The sequence below is a fragment of the Musa acuminata genome, chromosome BXJ2-9 (assembly GCF_036884655.1).
Source record: "Musa acuminata AAA Group cultivar baxijiao chromosome BXJ2-9, Cavendish_Baxijiao_AAA, whole genome shotgun sequence".
Classification (NCBI taxonomy): Eukaryota; Viridiplantae; Streptophyta; class Magnoliopsida; order Zingiberales; family Musaceae; genus Musa; species Musa acuminata.
The window spans coordinates 6,349,002-6,367,686 of NC_088346.1; the positions used below are offsets into that span (position 1 = coordinate 6,349,002).

The following is an 18,685-nucleotide window of genomic DNA, read 5'->3' on the forward strand; positions in this document are numbered from 1 at the left end:
TATTTTCCTTTTTGTCTTAAATTTGCTTCAGTTACTCGTGGGAGAGTTGGAGGATTTCATGGAGAGGAGGGTAATCTTTTGCAACCATGTGGAAAAGATTTATCTGCAATTTCCGGATCTCTTCTTAATGTACTCGAATGCTCGTTTAACTTAGTTCTACAAATTCTCGAGACCTATGTGTTGATCTATGATGTCGAGCATTTTAATATACAGTCTACAACCTTATTCTTCTATCTGTATGTGATGGTTTCAGTCACATTGCTGCTTTCCGGTCAAATAGATGCTTGAGAATAATTCTCCTCCACGTTGAGAATAATTCTATGCTCATCTTTCGATCTCAAGAGTGCCATAATTCACGAACGGATCAAACTTTTGACTTTTTAAGTTCGACTACTCCTCCAACTTTTTATGTCGGCCAAGAAATTAAACACAACATATACTCAAAATCTTTGATTGATATCTAATAAAAATTTTATCTATTTCTTTACACATATTTAAATGGGGTGTATGAAAATAAAATAAAATATCGAGAAAATATTCCATTGCCGGGATTTGAACCCGGGTCGCCTGGGTGAAAGCCAGGTATCCTAACCGGACTAGACGACAATGGATTTGTGTTTTGATGATAACATATTTACTATATGAACTCTCTAATTACGTAGGAGGCCACACCGACCATTACCATCACTGACTGCTTCCTCGTGCCCCCTTTCTCGAAGGGCAAGCCACGTAACCTCCCCAAAAAGGCTGACTCCTCCGCCTTCCTCTTCCGGCCTCTTATCTGCCTCGTCGACTTGCACTCCAAGCAATAGAAATCGTCTCGGGTAATCGTACTTCACCCTCTTCTGATCTGTAACTCTGTCTGAGATTCGGTGAATTTCCAGGTATCTCTTGTTAGTCCCTTTTTGTGGCTAATCACCACTTGAAGGATGGTGGGGATAACCACCAACGATGCATGCATTTAAATTAAAGATTGTGGCTTGCTTCTTTCTTGCCATGCTCTTGAAGGATGGGCTCTTCTGCTTTTGCAAGCCTGCACAAATGACATTTGAAGTCTCTCTCGGTGAAGACAATGATGTCGAGATACCTCTTTCTGGCATTTAGTTCTGATTGTAATCGGCATCAACACCCAACAGTTTGCACCAATGTTCCAACTAACATCCCTTTGAATCTCTATGGTGGCATTGATGATAAGATCGATGAGCATATTTTTGTCGTTAGAACATAGAAGAGCTACTGAGTATATAAAAGAAGAGAAAAGGCAAAACAATTCGATGGTGTCCCTGAATAGATCTCAACAATTTTAGGCGACAAGGAAGAACAGCAAACCAGATAGAAATGGCAGCAATCTCCATATCTGGGTTTCTCAAGTAGCCCACTAGAATCATCACTGCAGTGTAGTACCAGAGCTCCAAGCTGTGATCGAAGCAACCGAGTTGATCCTGGACAAGTCTTAAACCTCGACATTTAGCAGAGTACCCAACCATAGCATTCATTATAGCTGATGCAATTGAGAGTTTCACGGAGGCAGAAAGGTTTTGGAATGCCTACAGGGAGAATCCATGGCTGCTGCTATCACTCCATGACCAAGCTCGACCACAAAGATCCAGTTCAGGGGGATGTGAACGCCCAGGTTCACCCCAGCGATCACAGTCATCACCCACGCCCTTCTCTGGGACCCAGAAAACTTCTGCAGGGGGAAGTTCACAGCGTAAGCAAATAGCTGTGGGATCACTCAGATGCGGAATCTGCCTGCGACATCTGATGTGTCATCGGGCTGGTGCAGCAGCTTCAAGATCGGCGTTGTGAACACATAGAGGGGTGTCAGAGCCGTGGCTGTCACTGAGGTGATGATCCATGATCTCTGCATGTAGATTCCTAGTATGTGTAGTTGCCCGGCACCCACGGCTTGGCCACAGAGTGTCTCCAAATCACTCCCCATGCCTAACTGCAGAGCATTCAAGGAAGAAGAAGAAGAAGAAGAAGCAGCTGAGGTACACTTGGATCCAAAAAGTTAGATTGATATCAGTGGATGGATTACCAAGATTCCATAAGCGAAACCTTCGACGTTATTCTAAACGACCGACACGGCAGCAAGCAGAAGCGTATCGAGATGCCCGGTGATCGAGAGTATATTGTTAGTCAATATTCATCTGATACGTCGTCATATGATGAGCTGCCCCCTCTTATTGCTCGCAAGAAACTATGAGGATATTATTGAGGTGGATTAGAGATTATGTTTTCATAAAATATTTTATATAATATTTTATCTTTTTATGTTTAAATATAAAAGCTTATCTTTAAAATTTTATATACAGAAGGAGATGATTAAGTTGGATTAGCAAAAAAATCATTAAGTAAAAAATTTTAGTTATTTTTCATCAATTATTAAATAAGATAAAGAGATCTGTCATTAACGGAATAAAAACATGATGAATAAAATGACAAGATACGAGTCTTATATGATAACCGAGTATCTTTAAGATTAAAAATAAATTTTATAAAATATTTTTTAAATTTATATATTTTTTTTATCAATATAAGCATCGGACGATTAAGGAATAACATAGAGAAAAAATTTATATTATTGAGATGAAAATGCTACAATAAATGTGTGAAATTCCTAAGAAACATGAAAAAAAAATTATTTATGAATAATTAAGTATAATTATAAAATTTTTAAAAAAATAATCTAATATAATATGAACATATATTCAAAAGATTTGTGATAATTAGAAGATGTGAAATGATTATTATGAAGTCGTATAAAGTCTTTAATTAGAAAAATATTTTTAACTTAATTAAACACATAACTATATATATAATAAAATTCCAAATAATTGGTTGAAACTTTACGAGTTTATTGTCGTAATTGTATTAAAGACTTATGTGGACATAAATGTTACTCATAATTTTGTTTCTTAAACTTTAATTTAGAGAGATAAATACAGAATTTACTATTGTAAGATGGATCAGTCTGTCGTTCTAAGATTGATGTTTACATGCACACGATAACATTACCGGGCATGCAGCAGAAGGGTGTCATCCCCTCGGTGATGGTGCTTCCTGGGTGTAGATGTAGTCGGCGTGAGCAGCCAGGGCCCTCCTCATCAAGCATTCATTTCCCCCCCCCCCCCCCCCCCCCCCGACCCCTTCCCGTCACATCCTTCCACCTTGTCTGCCATCTCCTCCTCCACACCCTACAGCAGCCAAGAAACAGAACATGTCAAACCAAAGGCACCAAAAGCTAAGCTTCATCTCCTCCTTCCAAAACAGTACCTGAAGGCTGGTCTTCTTCGGATCCACCGCCTCTGGCCTCCCTGCATGGCACAAAGACACAAGTAGAGGAGGAAAGCAATGAACACAAAGGTGATCCATTTGGACATGGTGCTGCACTCCGCAACAACTCGAAGGAGAGGGAGAACAGGGAAGCACTTATTGGAATTGGTGAGACATGGGTAGGGTTTGAGGAGGTCTAAATAGAAGTATCATAAACTGTGCTTTGCATTTCCTCGAACGAGTGGTGGGCTTCCCTCGTTGGTTTCGACGGAAGCTGGTGGCGGCTTCGTGGCGATCGGGTTGACTAAGTCAGCTACGAAGAAAATATAATCGACTTAGTTCTGACGGGATCTAATATATCTGCAACAATCATCTTCGAGATATGTGCTGCATTTAAGATCCAACGTGATACACATTGTCTGAGGGATTCTGCTTCAGACTGTTTGCACTTGCTTCTGCAGGTCTGCAGAAATTTTCTCATGGTTTCCAAATTGCAATAGGACCACAAGCCAGTTTGCACTGTCCATTTCTGTTGCTATCTGGGAAAGCTTGATGATGCTTTAAGCATTTCAACATATAGACTCTTTTCAGACAGGATCCAGAGAGGTTATCTTGTCACCCATCTTTTTTGGCTACAAAGTCTTCTCATTTGTGGTCCATTTCATCGATGTGATCTTCCGTAGTCTTAACATGGAGAAATATGATTCTTTCATCCTCCGAGCTTTCCAGAGATCAGAACTCACACGATAGGCTCTTCTCTTCAATCTGCAACCTTTGGTTTATCCATGACCATCAAAGGGATTGACGCTTGGTTTGGTGAATGAGAGAAAGTGATGGTGCAGTAACACTGCAAAGGAATCGGCTTTGGTTTTTTTACTGGCAAGCCTTAGCTGTAAACTGATTGGATTCGTTCCTTCTTTGTCCCCTTTATGTTCTGGTGAAAGGTCCAACTTTGTTGTCTCTTGGGCACTTTGTGGTAGAATAATGGATGTAATCCTTCATGGCTCTAAAGATCTCCAGCTGTTGGGTGTTTGATAATATGCCTCAACATGGTTCTTCTCTTTTCTCTTTGTCTGTGTATAGGATGCTGCTGCTGCTGCTGCTGAGTTCACCTTTTGCTTTTAACTTGGTTGGTACAAGGCTGCCCAGTTCATTTGTTCCTTGTTAACTCCTGCAAGAAATGACCGGTCAAACTCCTCAGTTTTCTCTTTAGTAAAGATCCTCTCGGTCGCTTGGGTTATCTCCGTCTATGCTTCTCCGGCAATTCTCTATATCCGAGTAATGAGAGGTAGTGGAATGCTCTGGTTCAGCCCAGCAGTCTGAGGAGGAGGAGGAAGAGGAGAAGGAGGTGGTGAGCGATTGAAGATGTACAGAAACGAAGCTTCTGCACTGGAAAATGCTGCTGAAGATTTTCTTGATACTGACTGGGGTCCCTTTTCATCACTGGATCAAAATGTATGGCTGAAAGAGACAGCTGGTGTTTTCTCTCATGGAGGTGTCCCAGAGACCACAGAGATCGGTGCTTCTCATGATGGGACTGGGCAAATTGCAAGGTGTTCATCCTTTGGCACTGAGAAGCTCCCTGACATGCTTGGTTCCATCCGGACTCCATCTGCTGCAAGCAGTGAGCATCAAACCTGGAGCAGGTGTACACAGAAGAGAAGGAAGGAGATGTCGGATTGGTTTGCTCCGAGTCCACAATCCTCATTTGATGCAACTCAAGTAAGATAAAACCTTTTATTTTCACTGTTACCTTTCTTAGCTCATCCGATGCTATATCAGCTAATAGTTTTCTATGATTTCTATTCAGAATGCCAATACTGAATGGCACAAAGATGTTCCAGATGACATTGTAAATAGTGCAACTAAGAAAGATGAGAGCAAGGAATATGACTGTGAGCAAAATGCAGATGCCAACTCCTATAATCTCGATGCTAAACTTGCCGAGGAGTCCCACCAGATTGTTGGTGTGACCAAAGAAGATCATGTTCGCTCTCGAGCCAAGCGGGGTCAAGCCACAAATAGTCACAGTCTTGCAGAAAGAGTTAGCATCGATCGAAATAAACATATTTCCATGAACTCTTTGACTCTGTATCTAAATTTACTTCAGTAACTTGCAGGTTCGTAGGGAAAGGATTAGTGAAAGGATGAGGTTTCTTCAAAATCTTGTTCCAGGGTGCGGCAAGGTAACAACCATCTTTTAATGCTTTATTAAGTCCATATTTGGTTGCCATGAATTCTTTTTGAGTGGCTTCAGTGCTCGAATACTGTTGTAGATTACTGGTAAAGCAGTAATGCTTGATGAAATTATCAACTATGTCAAGTCACTCCAACAGCAAGTTGAGGTATGCATTCAAATGATCTTCCAATCTTGAATCGTCGCTAACGATGATTCTTGTGCAAAAGCTCCTTTACGTAAGCTCTTTTACATGTACATGATTGTTCGACCACGCTTGTTGTCACAGTTCCTGTCGATGAAGCTTGCGGCGGTTCATCCAGAAATTAATTTGAATGTGGAGCAGAGTCTTCTGAAAGATGTAAGACTACTATACTCTGATGGTAATGGTTTTGTTTTCTGGTGACCTTTTTGTCCCCAACTTCAGCAAAACATATAATTTGTTTCTGTTCTTTCACCTGCACTTGGTGTTGTTTATTGCTCGGGGAACATGATCACCTGCTTGTTTCATTGCTTACATCAATTGGTCCTTCACTCAAAAAGTGTGGAAGTCCAGCTGCTCCTAGGTACTGTTCAAGATTAAGCACCTACCAGTCTAATGGATGGGGAAGCACACCGACAGGAATGATCTACCCACTTGCACACAATTCAGGGACTAGCATCTCTCAGATTCCCTCCATGGCTCAGGTAAGTTGGAACCTTGTTCGGCATCCTCAATTACGCCTCTTCGATTAGCTCTTCTGATACACTTTCTCCATGGAAAGGCATCAATTCTGTGGGATGCTGAGCTCCACAATGTTCTCCATATGCACTTCAATTCAGATCCCCCATCCAGAACCCAATAGATAAATGGAGTGCATCCAGACAGAGTGCTGAATGATTCATGGAAGAAAGTAATAAGATGCTTTTCTGCTTTTTATATGGGTATGTCTACTGGTATCAGGAATTCTTACAGAAAACATGACACTTGCTTCATGTATAGTCAGAGTTAGATAGTTGCTGGACTGAGGAAAGCAAGTCTCTGGTGATGTATTTGTTGTTTGGTATGTGAAAAAGGAAATTGTGTTGGATTTTGCAGAAACTGTTTATTGGTTTTTAATGAATTATTGTTTCAAGAATAGAGGACTGAATTATTACATAATCTTTAAACATGACTATGGCTATATGCTTTCATGATTGGTATCTTCTGCTCACTTGGGTGCTTTGTTAGCATTGCCTGGTTCATATATGACAGGGAAAGGTCTTTGCTGGTGGCTGCACCATTTCATTTGGCTCTTCCACCAGTACTAAAATTTGGTGCCAAAATCTCTCCACAGTGAAAATTCACCACAATTTATTTACCCAGCACCAAATAAATTTGATTAAAGCCAGTCTCAGAACCTGGAAACTTAATATATGAGTCATATTTACACAAAAATTCTAGTTTCTCCTCGGGTATGTGATGTTTGAATCTCATAGTTTGTGCTGGTAGTTCTTTCGGGACACAAAAGCTTATGAGGTAATAAAACAATGATGGTGGCTAGTTTTAGAGAGCCGATTTTTTTTAAAAAAAAATTAATTATAAATTATCTCTTATAGTTATCTCTTATCCTTATACTTTTAAAAGTTATAATCAAATTTTTATACTTATAAAAGTGAAATATTTAATCTTGTTTCTTCTCATGTAATCGATAGCTCTACCGACGTAAATACCATATGTGCTATCACATGAAAAAATAACACTAAAATAAGGTTAAAAATATAGTTTCATAATACTATAAAAGTCAATAGTCGAGAAATCAACAGTTCTATAAAAGTCAATGAATGAGGATGAGACGAGAGCACAAGAGAAAAAAATCTTTTCCACCCAATGTTTTATTTTCCAACAAAACCTTCAAAAATAAAAAGAAAAAATGTAGAGCAATTAAATAGCACTGTTTCACTTCGTTTCCAACAAAATTTCTCTCTTTCTCTCTTGATTTTTTTCTTTTGGACGATGAGAATAATACTACAAAATTATTTTTTAATCTACTTTTAACGTCATTTTTTATACGTGATAATATATGTAATATTTTCGTTAACAGAGTTGATAAGGTGAGAAGAAATAAGATTAAATGTTTCGCTTTCATAAATATATAAATTATAATATAATTTTTAAAAATATATGGATAAAAAATATTAAGAATAATTAGTTACAAAACATACTTAGTAATTATTACTGACCTGAAAAACAATATTGAACTGTAATTGAAATCCCGTAACAAGCTCCGAGTGGAACTATATGCACTTCCACATAGAGCACTTTGGGAAGGACATCAACCTGACGTAAAGATCATATGATGACATTGTCATTGTACATTCTCCATATCTTGTGACTCGAATCTGCTCGCCGACAAGGTTGAGAGACCCACCAAGAGGAATGAGATGCCCCTAAAAGAGGAGGAAGTAGAAAAGTACACATAGATACCATTGAGATGAGGACAAGCTTATGGCTGAAGCAGTTTACATAAGAAGGAATGCAAGTCCGATGCTCTCTCTCGGATTCCTTTGTTTGGCTCAGACTCCAACTTTGCAACGTCTATGGTTAATTTAAGCATTTAAATATCTTAATAATTGACTCGTAGTAGAGTTTTAATGTCAATATTGCTAATCAATTAATTAAAATGATAAATATGTATTTTAAGTCTAATTTTGTAAAGATTATCATAAGTTCAAAAGAGGTATATTTTGAAATTCATGAATTTTGAGAGGATAAAATCGTGTGGGTACGCTCACCAATGATCGACCAAACATAACTTATCAAATTGATGCTAGAAGGAAGATTCTGAGCTCTTAGCTCTTTTACATGGAGAGAGCACAACATTTATTCTTAGAGAAGTAAGAGAACCAAGGATTTATAAGTTCGTCAGATTATTCTTATTCTTAGATGTGTTCACGAGTTTCGAATGGACAAAATTATGTAGGTATGCCCACCGTCTAAAGTAGATAATTCCTTATAAACGTACAATTTAGTTCCAATGGCAAATAGACTTATCGTATAAGTATATTAAATTTTAATTTATCGTGACAAATATAAACATATATACCGTGTATGATTTTGGTAAAATGGAGGCCCCTATTTAGTCCTTAAAATGGTAGGAAAACTAGCCGTTAGCTTTTGGGACATTGTAATGAACGCGCCGCTGCTGTCTATTATGTGGAAGAAACAACATAACGGCCACCTCCTTGCTTTTAGATGCGTGCGAAGTCGGACAGATGCATTTGAGATCCGCACCTTTCCCAACCAACGGTAAGATTCCCTTTTTACTGCCAACGTTAAAATTCTAATAACAATAACAGCAATAATATATGAAATTAAGTGGGCAATAAATCTGCATTATAGACAAGCAGATTAGTCCGATGCTGTTGATCCCTTTATTCCATTAAGAAATGCTGTTCTTGGAAGGAGAAGGCCATAAATCCTTCATGTCAAATTAGATTTGGGTCCTATTTGGATGGATGCTTGAAACAAAAAAGAAATGGAAATTCCAGTGGACCTTTCACATTTTACACACTAAAGAATTCAATGGAACAATTGAACGAAAGATGCTGGGAGCTTTAGGCACAGATGAAGAATTCATTCAATAAAGGAATGAAGGTGGAACCGAGTTCATCAGCTCTGCTGTACCTCTACCCTTTTGGAGCAACCCTTTGGTAGATGGATCCTGTGGAAGTTTGGCTCTCTTGCGACTGTTGCTGCTGGCCTTTTCCCCTTCAACGTCGCGACTGCAGGACTTGTGGTCTTGCAGTTTTCTCTTCCTGTTTGTGAAACTGGTGCTTTCCTCAGTGCTGTCACACTACATGCAGGAAAGAAGGGTAAGAGTTCACATTGTAGACATGTAAGAGTCCCTATTTAGAAGAGATGGTTAGAACCTTCCATCCTCGAGTGTTTGCTTCGATGATGCCACCTTGAGAAGCCTGCTCTGAGGTTTTTCGGCTATTTTCTCTTTGCCAACTAATGCCTGCATTGGTTGAAACACACTACTTATTAGAAGTGAACTTCATGTTCTTGAACTTTGTTTGGCCTTAAAAATATGATGGATTGCAAATATCAACTTAGAATGAAGGTCGCAGGATCCATGAAATATGATTCAACACTACTTTGTTCCAATAAAGTGGGTTGTCATTTAGGTGCTGCCTATGTAAATGATCAGCTGAGCTTCTGATTGTACTGGTTTTTCTATGGGAAGGCAAAATGCACAAACAAGAAATGCTACCAACCTTCGTTCTGAGAGTCGATTCAGCTTGCTTCTGAGCTTGAGCTTCAATCCGAAGCCTTCTCTCCTGATTTGCTTCCTTAAGAATTCCCCTTTCCTGGTGCAGCAAACAGGCACACTCAAGTAAATTGTATACATATCTGACTGTAAATAAAGCTCGAGATGCATGACAAACTCACATCAATTCTAAGTCTAAAAGGCTTCGGGTTTGTCGTTCTCTTATGCTTTCCTACTCTATCAGAGGAGTTGATTTGAGGTCGAAGTACCTGTATAAATGAACAACCCTTATTTGTGATCATGATGAAAAATTAATTCGGATAGTTATGCTCAATCATAACATGCCTTTGGGGGAACATTCTCACTAGCTGCAGACTTAAAGTCCTCGCTCGCATCCCTTTTGGCATTTGAATTCAGAACTCTATCATCGTTTGCCAGTAAAAGTACAAGTAAAATCTTTCCAGTAAAAAGAGTAGCATCGAAAGGTAAATAAATCAAATAGATTTGCCAATACCTTCCTTTGTTGGTGTCTGAAGCATTTTCCTTATTATCATCCAACTCAGTAGAATTTTCTTCATTTCCTGCCTCGCTAGCTGATCTTTTGCTGGAAGCATGAGGCAGAGGAACCTCATTCTCTGTAACTTTCTCGCAATTCTCCATTGTTGAGCTATGCAAGCTTGTGGAGTCCGCTTTAGCTAATTGCAGAGACTCTAATCCCGCAACCAGAGATGGAAGAGGCTCTTCAACATTAGTTGCTGCGACACAGAGGTTGCTCAATTTTCCATCAGTTTCCATGTCACTTGAGCCGTCACGGCTGATTTCTTGATGCTCTGACGGATCACATATCTTCGAAGAGGGCTCGGTTTTCAACTTTGTACTAACTTTAGTTTCTTTAGCTCTATTCAAACTCTTTGCAGAATCTTCAGCTCTCTTAGAACTCATTGGAGTTTTCGGTATGCAGAGATACCTGCTGGGCACGTTCTTCATACGACTGCCTACTTTAAGCTTTCTCGTCTCGGGACGATCCTCTGATACAGGGGGAGCAGTGGACTTGGATGGAGTAGTCGTCCTCAGAGGCCTTTCCTTGGTTGTATCGTCAAATAGAGACCTCACCACGGCCTTATTCTTCACCACAGGAACTGGTTCCTTTTGATGCCTCACGCTCCGAAATCCCTCTCGGTTGGTGAGACACCTTTGCCTTCTTGGCTCTGTTAATGCCTCCTTCATCGGGCAATGCTGCGGTTTTGCCTTGTCTCGGCTTGGGGTTGATCTCAAGCTCGAGATTGGATGGTCCTTCAGTTTTGACTTTGCCGTGCTTTCTGGGACTGCAATCATAGTGCTCGATCTCGTAATCCTACTCTTGGAGGACTTTGCGGGAGCAGATTGAGGACATCTCGGGATTAAACTGAAAGAGAATTACCTCATAGACTTCCGTTCAAAGAAGCATGAGAAACACACACACACAATGAGATGGACGTATCCATACCTTGAAGCTGGTCGACCTAATGCTTTTCGATGTCGCACATTGGGGCTTCTTGCCGCCATGACCTGCTTCATTCGTCGAAATGGTCTAAAAGAAGAACCACAAAGCAATAAAAGGGGAAGACAAGGAACGCAAACAAGAATCACAAACCCGAAGCAGAAAGGTTCTGTACAGAGCTTCAGGATCAACTTCCTCGTGAGTCTGATCACAACCTGAAACATAAACCATCACACTCACTCGAGTCGAATTCCTTCTACAACGAAATCTGATTCGGGAATGGAAGCGTAGCAGCATCCAAAATCAACCAAAGATTGAAGCTTTGCAGACTGCAAAAGAGCAAGAAAGCGCTCACCGACGCGGGTGCAGAACCAGGAGCGGTCGTCCGGCCGGAATCGGTCGGGGACGGTGAAATCGACGAACTTGGGGGCCTCGATCTCCTCGTACAGTTCGTCGTCCTCAGTGCAGACGGCTTCTGCTTCCTTCATCAGATCCAACCGGAGCTTCTCCATCTCCAATCTCGCAAGAACAAGATGAAGACGCGAGACAAAGGGATCGTTGGAAGAGAGGACGAGATGCGTCGATTCGTGACGGGCTTTTTGGGTTGAGATGAATTGCAATTGGGTCTTCATTTTAAATCTCCCTTCCTTCGAAACTAGCCGTTGGAGCGGCGCTAAAGTAAACAAGGAACGGAGTTCCGCGTATAACTGTTGTGCGGACCCTTTAGAAACGTTGGATCTAAAAGATGATGTCTTCCGAACAGATCGGACGGTTGTTTCTTTGGTGCCCTTAATAAATGGAATTAATACATAGAAATTAGATGGTGTATTAATATTTGAACAAACCTTAATCTACCATAGGAACTTCATACACAGATAGAAAGACTATGATGATCCTAAATATATCATCTTCAACTTAGTTGATATAAACAGAGAAACATCTTTTGGAATCTATCAAATTTTTTATACGGTGACAAAAAAAAAAGATCTTTTTTTGTTTGAAAGAATTTATTACAGTTATTATATAAGGATAATGTTGATCTCACTTGTTTGGTCATCCATTGATGGTGAATAATTACATAATATAAATGCAATTCAAGATTATCCAAGAAGTACTAAAAACAAAAAGCTGTCCATATGACTTCATATATAGAGAGAGATTCATGTTTGCAGAACTTCCATCTCTGGGCTTTCAAGCAAGTCATGAAACTTGCAACATATCTCTGTCAGAATTCTTGTGGTATGCAACAAATGGAGATCACATGATGTATTATTAATATAATGATTATTTACATTTTAACCGGAGAGATGCAGTTTATTGTCTGTCATAAGCAACTCCAATGGTTTTTGATTCACTAAATTGAAATGGTAGCAAGTGGCTTAAGGATATGCTCAACTATGTTTCTCAATCATAGGGATGGATCCTAGGCATTTGATAAATGGAGTGGTATGGAAAAGATGATCAAGCAAGTCAACACCTTCTCACTTTGGGTGGTGTCACTGATGACACAATAATATTTTCTAATGAATAAGACCTTTGCAATTAGGTTTTCTTTTCTGAACTTTTGAGAACAGGGTTCTCCTGAACCCTTTCCCTTTAACATATCAATCTAGCATAGCTGTCTTCGAAAACAAGATGTGATTTTGGACCAACCAGATTCAGAAAATGACTTGCTCACTGTGTTGGAATAATTCCCTCAGCCATTATTGTTCTCTTTAGGGGATAGCGGACTTGCCTTGTGAACTAAGACAAAGCATATCAATGGGCATATGTTGTCAGGTTTCATCTTGAAATCCCATTTCACTACTCTTGAAATAAATTCCCAAAGTATTCATCTCAGTTTTTACTACTCAAAATGTACTTTCAGCATATGCATAAACATAACTAATAGCCAGTAACTCATAGGTGAATCATATAATATTCCACCAGAAAGAAAAAAGGGTAGTCTGTCTTCCTTGTGCATTATATCTTTTCATGACAATAATGCATTAGCCAGCATTTGATGGAAGCCATGACTTTCCAAAGAACTGTGGAACACATGCATTCATTATTAGTGACAAAAGGATTTGACTCAAATCCATGTAGACGTGCAGGTTGTTGAGCTGTGTCCATGGTTGGAAAGAGTTAGATGCAGAGTAGTTGGTTCTTAATTGAGATGTGACTGAACCAAACAGAGGATAACAGGTCATCCAACTCTTAAGATGTTCTGATCATTTGCAGGAAGATACTGAAACATGTGTGCCAGTCTAAACTGTGTCCAAGCATTTCAACAATTAGGTATCTATTATTAACCAAACAACTGCCAGATTAAAGCACCAATAGTCTCACCAAATTTCTTATCAGTGGATTAACCTTATTTTCATCTGACAGCCTATTCATGTCCTTTCCTTTTCTTCACATCAGTTTCATTAATGTAGAATTATAGTATTCTGACTTCAATTATTTTATATAACCTAGTAATTTGACTATTATAAAACATATACAAGTTTTATATGACTAACCTGTGTAGTATGTTGACATAAAATGTTATAAATAAAAAAGTTACAGTAGAGCTATCAGAGTTACAGTTTGTCCTGAGGAAGAAACACCTTTTTTAGCAGGAAATAGCTAATAAATTCAAGCTGAAGTACAACTGATACACATTGGCAGCTCCTCTTAGCTCACAGACTGTTTATGTGATGGCAAAAGAAAATTATTTGGACAAAGGGATTGTTTTGTTTTCTCAAATAGATAAGCCTACAGCTGAAAATTCTATGCATTAGTTGTTTGGTTACCGAAATTTTAGCCTGCAGTTTTGGAACTTCTTTGGCATGATTGGCCACATTGCAAGTACAATGTTGATGAATAGGAGGAAGTCAGTGTGGTGATGTAGTGGTTATGCCAAATTCCAAAGATCCTAATCTAATTTGGTGACTTGGAAGCAGAGCAATAAAGAACTTTAGGACAAGGCCTTGTCACCATGTTTCTATGAATTGCCCACCTCATCTAGTAGGAATTGATCCTAATCCCTTCATCACATGATATAACTTCCATCCATACATGGTTAAAACACGAAACATGTTTTGTTCTGACAACAACATGCATCGAGAAGGAGAGGAATGCAATTGATACTCTGAACAAAAATGATTAGAGAATTATTGGTGTGAGAGTTGCAGAAAGTGTAAACAAATCATGCATTCATTTCTCACAATCCAAAAAAACAGAATCCAAAGAGGGGATAAATGACAAACCAATAAGTTTGGGAAATCACAAAGAAAGCAACGATCTCTCTCTCTCTCTCTCTCTCTCTCTCTCTCTCTCTCTCTCTCTCTCGGAGTAAGTTTATTTAGGGTTCCTACAAGAATGTTCAACACCTCCACAGATGCTTCAGATCTACAGAAGTCGTACAAGGAAGGTACATAAACCATCACCACACGCCCGGTTGCACTGGTTCTTCCAATGGCTACCACTGTAGCACTTCATTGTGAGCCTGGACTACACTCGGGCACACCAAAGGGCTCACCTCATTCGAGTTCTTCAAGCCTTCAAATCCATTGAAGAAATCCAATCCTTCAAGCTTGACCAAATCGAACTGGAACAGTTCGTCGAGATCAGTTGAAACGCCCGGCAGCGAGGAGGACGCCAAGGAAGCAGAGTCCTCACGGAGAGGCTGCGGGAGCGGCGATGAAGGAGCAACAAGAGGACTCTGGTAGCTCACTCCATCGCTAGAAGACCTCTCTCCAACCTCGCCGTGCAGCTCTCTGATGCTTGTCGAAGTCCAGAAATCATTCTGGCCCACACCATCGATGACGATGCCAAGGCCTCCGTAGTCGAATCTGTCCGATTCTTGCTTCGCGCTACCGATGCTTCGGCACTGCCGACGGTCGGTGCGCTGCTTGCCGAAAAGCTTCTTCTTCAGCTTCGTGTTCCAGTAGTTCTTGATATCGTTGTCGGTCCGTCCCGGCAAATGTGCAGCAATGATCGACCACCTGCGCTTCCACAAGAAAACTCTAATCAGGACACTAATTATATATGATGATCTAAAGATCAAAAGACTCGCGGTCATGACCTGCTACCGATGCTGATGTAGAGGCTGCAGATCAGGTTATCCTCTTCTTCGGAGAACCCTCCGTGCTTTATGTCGGGTCGGAGGTAGTTCAGCCACCGGAGGCGGCAGCTCTTGCCGCAGCGTTTGAGGCCTACCTTTCGCGGCACAGAACAAAAGTCAAGAGTAGGAGCGAGGAGTTCGATGTGGAACCGCAAAAGGTATCGAGACAAGACCGTACCGATCTTTTGGGGGAGGGTGATCCAGTTGCCGCCGGTGCCGTGCTTCTCGACGTACGACCTGAGCAAGGCGTCCTCGTCGGGAGACCATGGTCCTTTCTTCACGTTGGCCTTGTCACAGCATGGAGCTCGTCCCATGGTGGCCGCTGTGGCTTTCTCCACCTCCTCCTCCTCAGGCCCGAGATGATGGCTTGTCCACACGCAGTGAATTAAGTAAGCGTTGTGTAGGCCCCACTCACGCGCCAAAGTGGTGGGACCAATTGGCATAAATAAATATAGAAATAAAAATTCTAATCCAAAAAAATAAAGAAAAATTCATTATAAATTTAAAAATAATTAATAAGACAAATAGATAGAGAAAATTACTTTCTCTACATAATGAATGTAAATCTATATGTTATTATATTAGAATATTTTACCATTTGATTCAAATACATACAGATTAATTTACACAACAAGAAAAGAAAATTAAAACGTTTGTTATTTCTTGGATTTTGATGCTGATATATTTTCCTGACAACAAGAAACCCTGCTCGTCCTTCTTGGGTTAGAATCTTAATTCCTTTTTCTGGTGCAGCCATCATCCTCTTCTGCTGTCTGCAGCACGGCATGTAGCGCACAGTTTACGTTGTATACTGCACGAGCTCGTAGAAAATTAAGACACGGTGTAGTTGCTTCCAGTGAACACTTGGGAACTAAGCATTTACCATATGGGCTGCTAAGGACTCGATTCGTCAGCAATGGAAATCACATGCTCTAGGAATTTAGTGAATGCACACCCCATGATGTACCGAAAGCTGCATGGTTAATTAGCGCATGAAAGATGATTGAGGTTTGAAGAGATCGATATAACCTCTTCTGTGACTCTTATTACAATCGTCATATCAATATCAGGCCGATTTGTGCATCTTACATGGATGTATATATTTACAAGTATTTACACTGATATATTTGTTTTTGGAGATAAAGGGAGACGCGTCCCGTCTAATCTTCTTGGCGATAAGCCGCTATTGACGTCCGACTTCATGAAACCCTTTCTCAGGCGGCTAAGTATAAGAACTCAACACTGTGAGTCCAAAAACATGTATAGAACTTCGATTTGTGAGTGCTAAAACGATGGAAGATGAGGATCGGAAGGAGTTGTTCTTCTTTTGAAGGTAGAATCGTATAAATAAAGAGCATTCAGAGGTTAGAGTCAGTGTTGGTGTAATAATTATTAGTAATCGTATGAATGTTGTTCTTCTTGTTGATACTAATATTATGAACAATGACACGAGACATGAATGTCATCGTCGTCGTCTTTAGCGAGTGCAGTGCAGTGCAGTGCAGTGCATCAGCTAGCAAACACTGTATCCCGCGCGTAATGAGGTTGACATGGGCGTCTTGTTTAACCTACTCGACACCAACCTGCAGCAGTAGTCATCCTCACACGCAATCCGAGGCGTTGTCTTCTCCCACTGTTTGTTCCCCATCAACAACACCGGTGGGAGACAAGTCAGAAACACACGAAGAATAAGTTATTCCAGAAGCCGTTTTATGAGACGGTCCTATGTATACAATTTCTGATCTTTGCAATGATAAATACTTACGTCTGAGCAATGATTGGAGACAGAGTTTTTGAACTTTTTCTCTTTCATGAATAGAGATATTGACTTAGGAGTAGTGTTCTATAATTAATAAGGTTTTGAAACACCAATTGCTCTTCATCGGATTTGAAAACCTAGACACATAATGTCCGGTTATGTTTCTTCTCATCTTGATGATGGATGACAGGGGGCTTTAATGCGCTACGAGAACGATGAAAAAGAGGAAGAAAAAACTGTAGAAAAAAGTTGGGGTTTTGTTCGTCCAAAACTATGCACGATTAGGTGCCAACTATTGGCCTTCTCATTCGTGTGGCTTCAGATAATGCCGTGTCTGCTGCTCCTGGTTACAGGTGCAAGAAGTGGACAAACCCTAATGTGACATGAGTTTTCCCAGTGAAACACACATTGATGGTTGCCTGCTGTCAATCAAAGTCGTGGCCGAAGTCACCCTTGCAACGCCACCAGTCCTATCAGAAGAGAGTAGAGCGACAGAACACCAGTCCTATCACAAGGTAGAGAGAGAACACGCATTGATGGTTGCATGCGGCCAATCAAGGTCGTGGCGGAAGTCAAACCTTGCAACACCATCACTCCTTTCATCACACAGAGAGAAAGAGAGAGAGAGAGAGCGCCATCAGCCCTATCAGAAGAGAGAGAGAGAGTGAACAAGAGAGAGAAACCTTCAATCAATCCTTAAGCTAATCATACTTGCAAGAAATATGTAGAATCTTTGATTCTTCAGTGAGACATGAGAAGTTCACCAACCCCTCTTTATTTTATTTTTTTTATATTTCTTAGTTTTTAAAATGATTTTTAATATATATATATATACATATATGTACTTATATATACACATGTGTATATATATATACATACATATATACATACATATATATATATACATACATATATACATACATATATATATACATACATATATATATATATATACATATATATATATATATAGTGAGTACATAAAGAGGAATTTTATATTTGAAGGAACATATGTGCTATATTAATATTTGTATACATTCTAACTTGTTAATTATGCATAAAAAGATATTAAAATCTGTACTTAAATTGAAATTTGAAGGATTACAGGCAATATTTGGAGCCCAATCAGATTGAGCTGAGCCCATTTGGCCACATCAATATCCTCAATTGGCCAAGTTCTTCTTGATCAAAAGGCATCGGGGCGAAGACATTTCCATGTAATGGTTTCGTTGACCGTCGCTTTGAACAAAATCTTAAGTCATAATTAGAACCGATGACCACTAATTATTCATGATTATAACGTATTTCTAATACAATGTCTAAGTATAGCAATCAATGCAAAATTGGCTTACTGCTGATTTCCTGTGATGAATGAAAACAAGAATATTTAGTGTTGAAAATGAACGTATTTTGCATTAATAAAGTCGATCTTGGTTTGAAAGCAATAAATAATACATCATTATTTTATTTTATTTTATTTTAGGTCGTAATACATCTCTATTCTTCATGTATTTTATATGATCATTACCGATTGATTGTTCATATGGCTCTCGCGAGGAAGTATTTAAATCATTAATCGTATCACATCAAAATCAAGACATGAGAAGTAACCATAGATTTTGATTTGAAAACTATTAAAATCATTTAATTGCATAACAAGAACCAATGTTGG

The 18,685-nt window shown here is 39.6% G+C and overlaps 3 protein-coding genes and 1 non-coding gene across 5 annotated transcripts; 1 reads left to right on the top strand and 3 right to left on the bottom strand.

The window, feature by feature from the left end:
- Window positions 1–537: 537 nt before the first annotated feature.
- On the bottom strand, window positions 538–611 carry TRNAE-UUC (transfer RNA glutamic acid (anticodon UUC)). The gene has a single exon. It is a non-coding gene; the product is annotated as a tRNA-Glu (tRNA).
- A 2,561-nt stretch (window positions 612–3,172) lies between these two features.
- Window positions 3,173–6,569, top strand: LOC135623938 (transcription factor BHLH089-like). The gene is made up of 7 exons (XM_065127408.1): window positions 3,173–5,001; window positions 5,090–5,323; window positions 5,400–5,465; window positions 5,556–5,624; window positions 5,745–5,816; window positions 5,999–6,142; window positions 6,220–6,569. The coding sequence occupies exons 1-7, from the start codon at window positions 4,645–4,647 to the stop codon at window positions 6,298–6,300; spliced, it is 1,023 nt and encodes a 340-aa protein (XP_064983480.1). The 5' UTR covers window positions 3,173–4,644; the 3' UTR covers window positions 6,301–6,569.
- Window positions 6,570–8,841: 2,272 nt separating this feature from the next.
- Window positions 8,842–11,754, bottom strand: LOC103997339 (uncharacterized). Of its 2 annotated transcripts, none has more exons than XM_009418520.3 (9): window positions 11,523–11,754; window positions 11,321–11,382; window positions 11,174–11,235; window positions 10,202–11,092; window positions 10,033–10,084; window positions 9,870–9,956; window positions 9,695–9,787; window positions 9,347–9,435; window positions 8,842–9,270 (listed from the first exon to the last, which is right to left on the bottom strand). In XM_009418520.3, the coding sequence occupies exons 1-9, from the start codon at window positions 11,677–11,679 to the stop codon at window positions 9,087–9,089; spliced, it is 1,677 nt and encodes a 558-aa protein (XP_009416795.2). In that variant the 5' UTR covers window positions 11,680–11,754; the 3' UTR covers window positions 8,842–9,086. The 2 variants fall into 2 exon arrangements, with proteins under 2 accessions (XP_009416795.2, XP_009416794.2); XM_009418519.3 differs by having other exon boundaries at window positions 10,033–10,108.
- Window positions 11,755–14,326: 2,572 nt separating this feature from the next.
- LOC135621943 (transcription repressor MYB6-like) lies at window positions 14,327–15,603 on the bottom strand. The gene is made up of 3 exons (XM_065123575.1): window positions 15,433–15,603; window positions 15,216–15,345; window positions 14,327–15,135 (listed from the first exon to the last, which is right to left on the bottom strand). The coding sequence occupies exons 1-3, from the start codon at window positions 15,566–15,568 to the stop codon at window positions 14,610–14,612; spliced, it is 792 nt and encodes a 263-aa protein (XP_064979647.1). The 5' UTR covers window positions 15,569–15,603; the 3' UTR covers window positions 14,327–14,609.
- Between the last annotated feature and the right edge of the window lie 3,082 nt (window positions 15,604–18,685).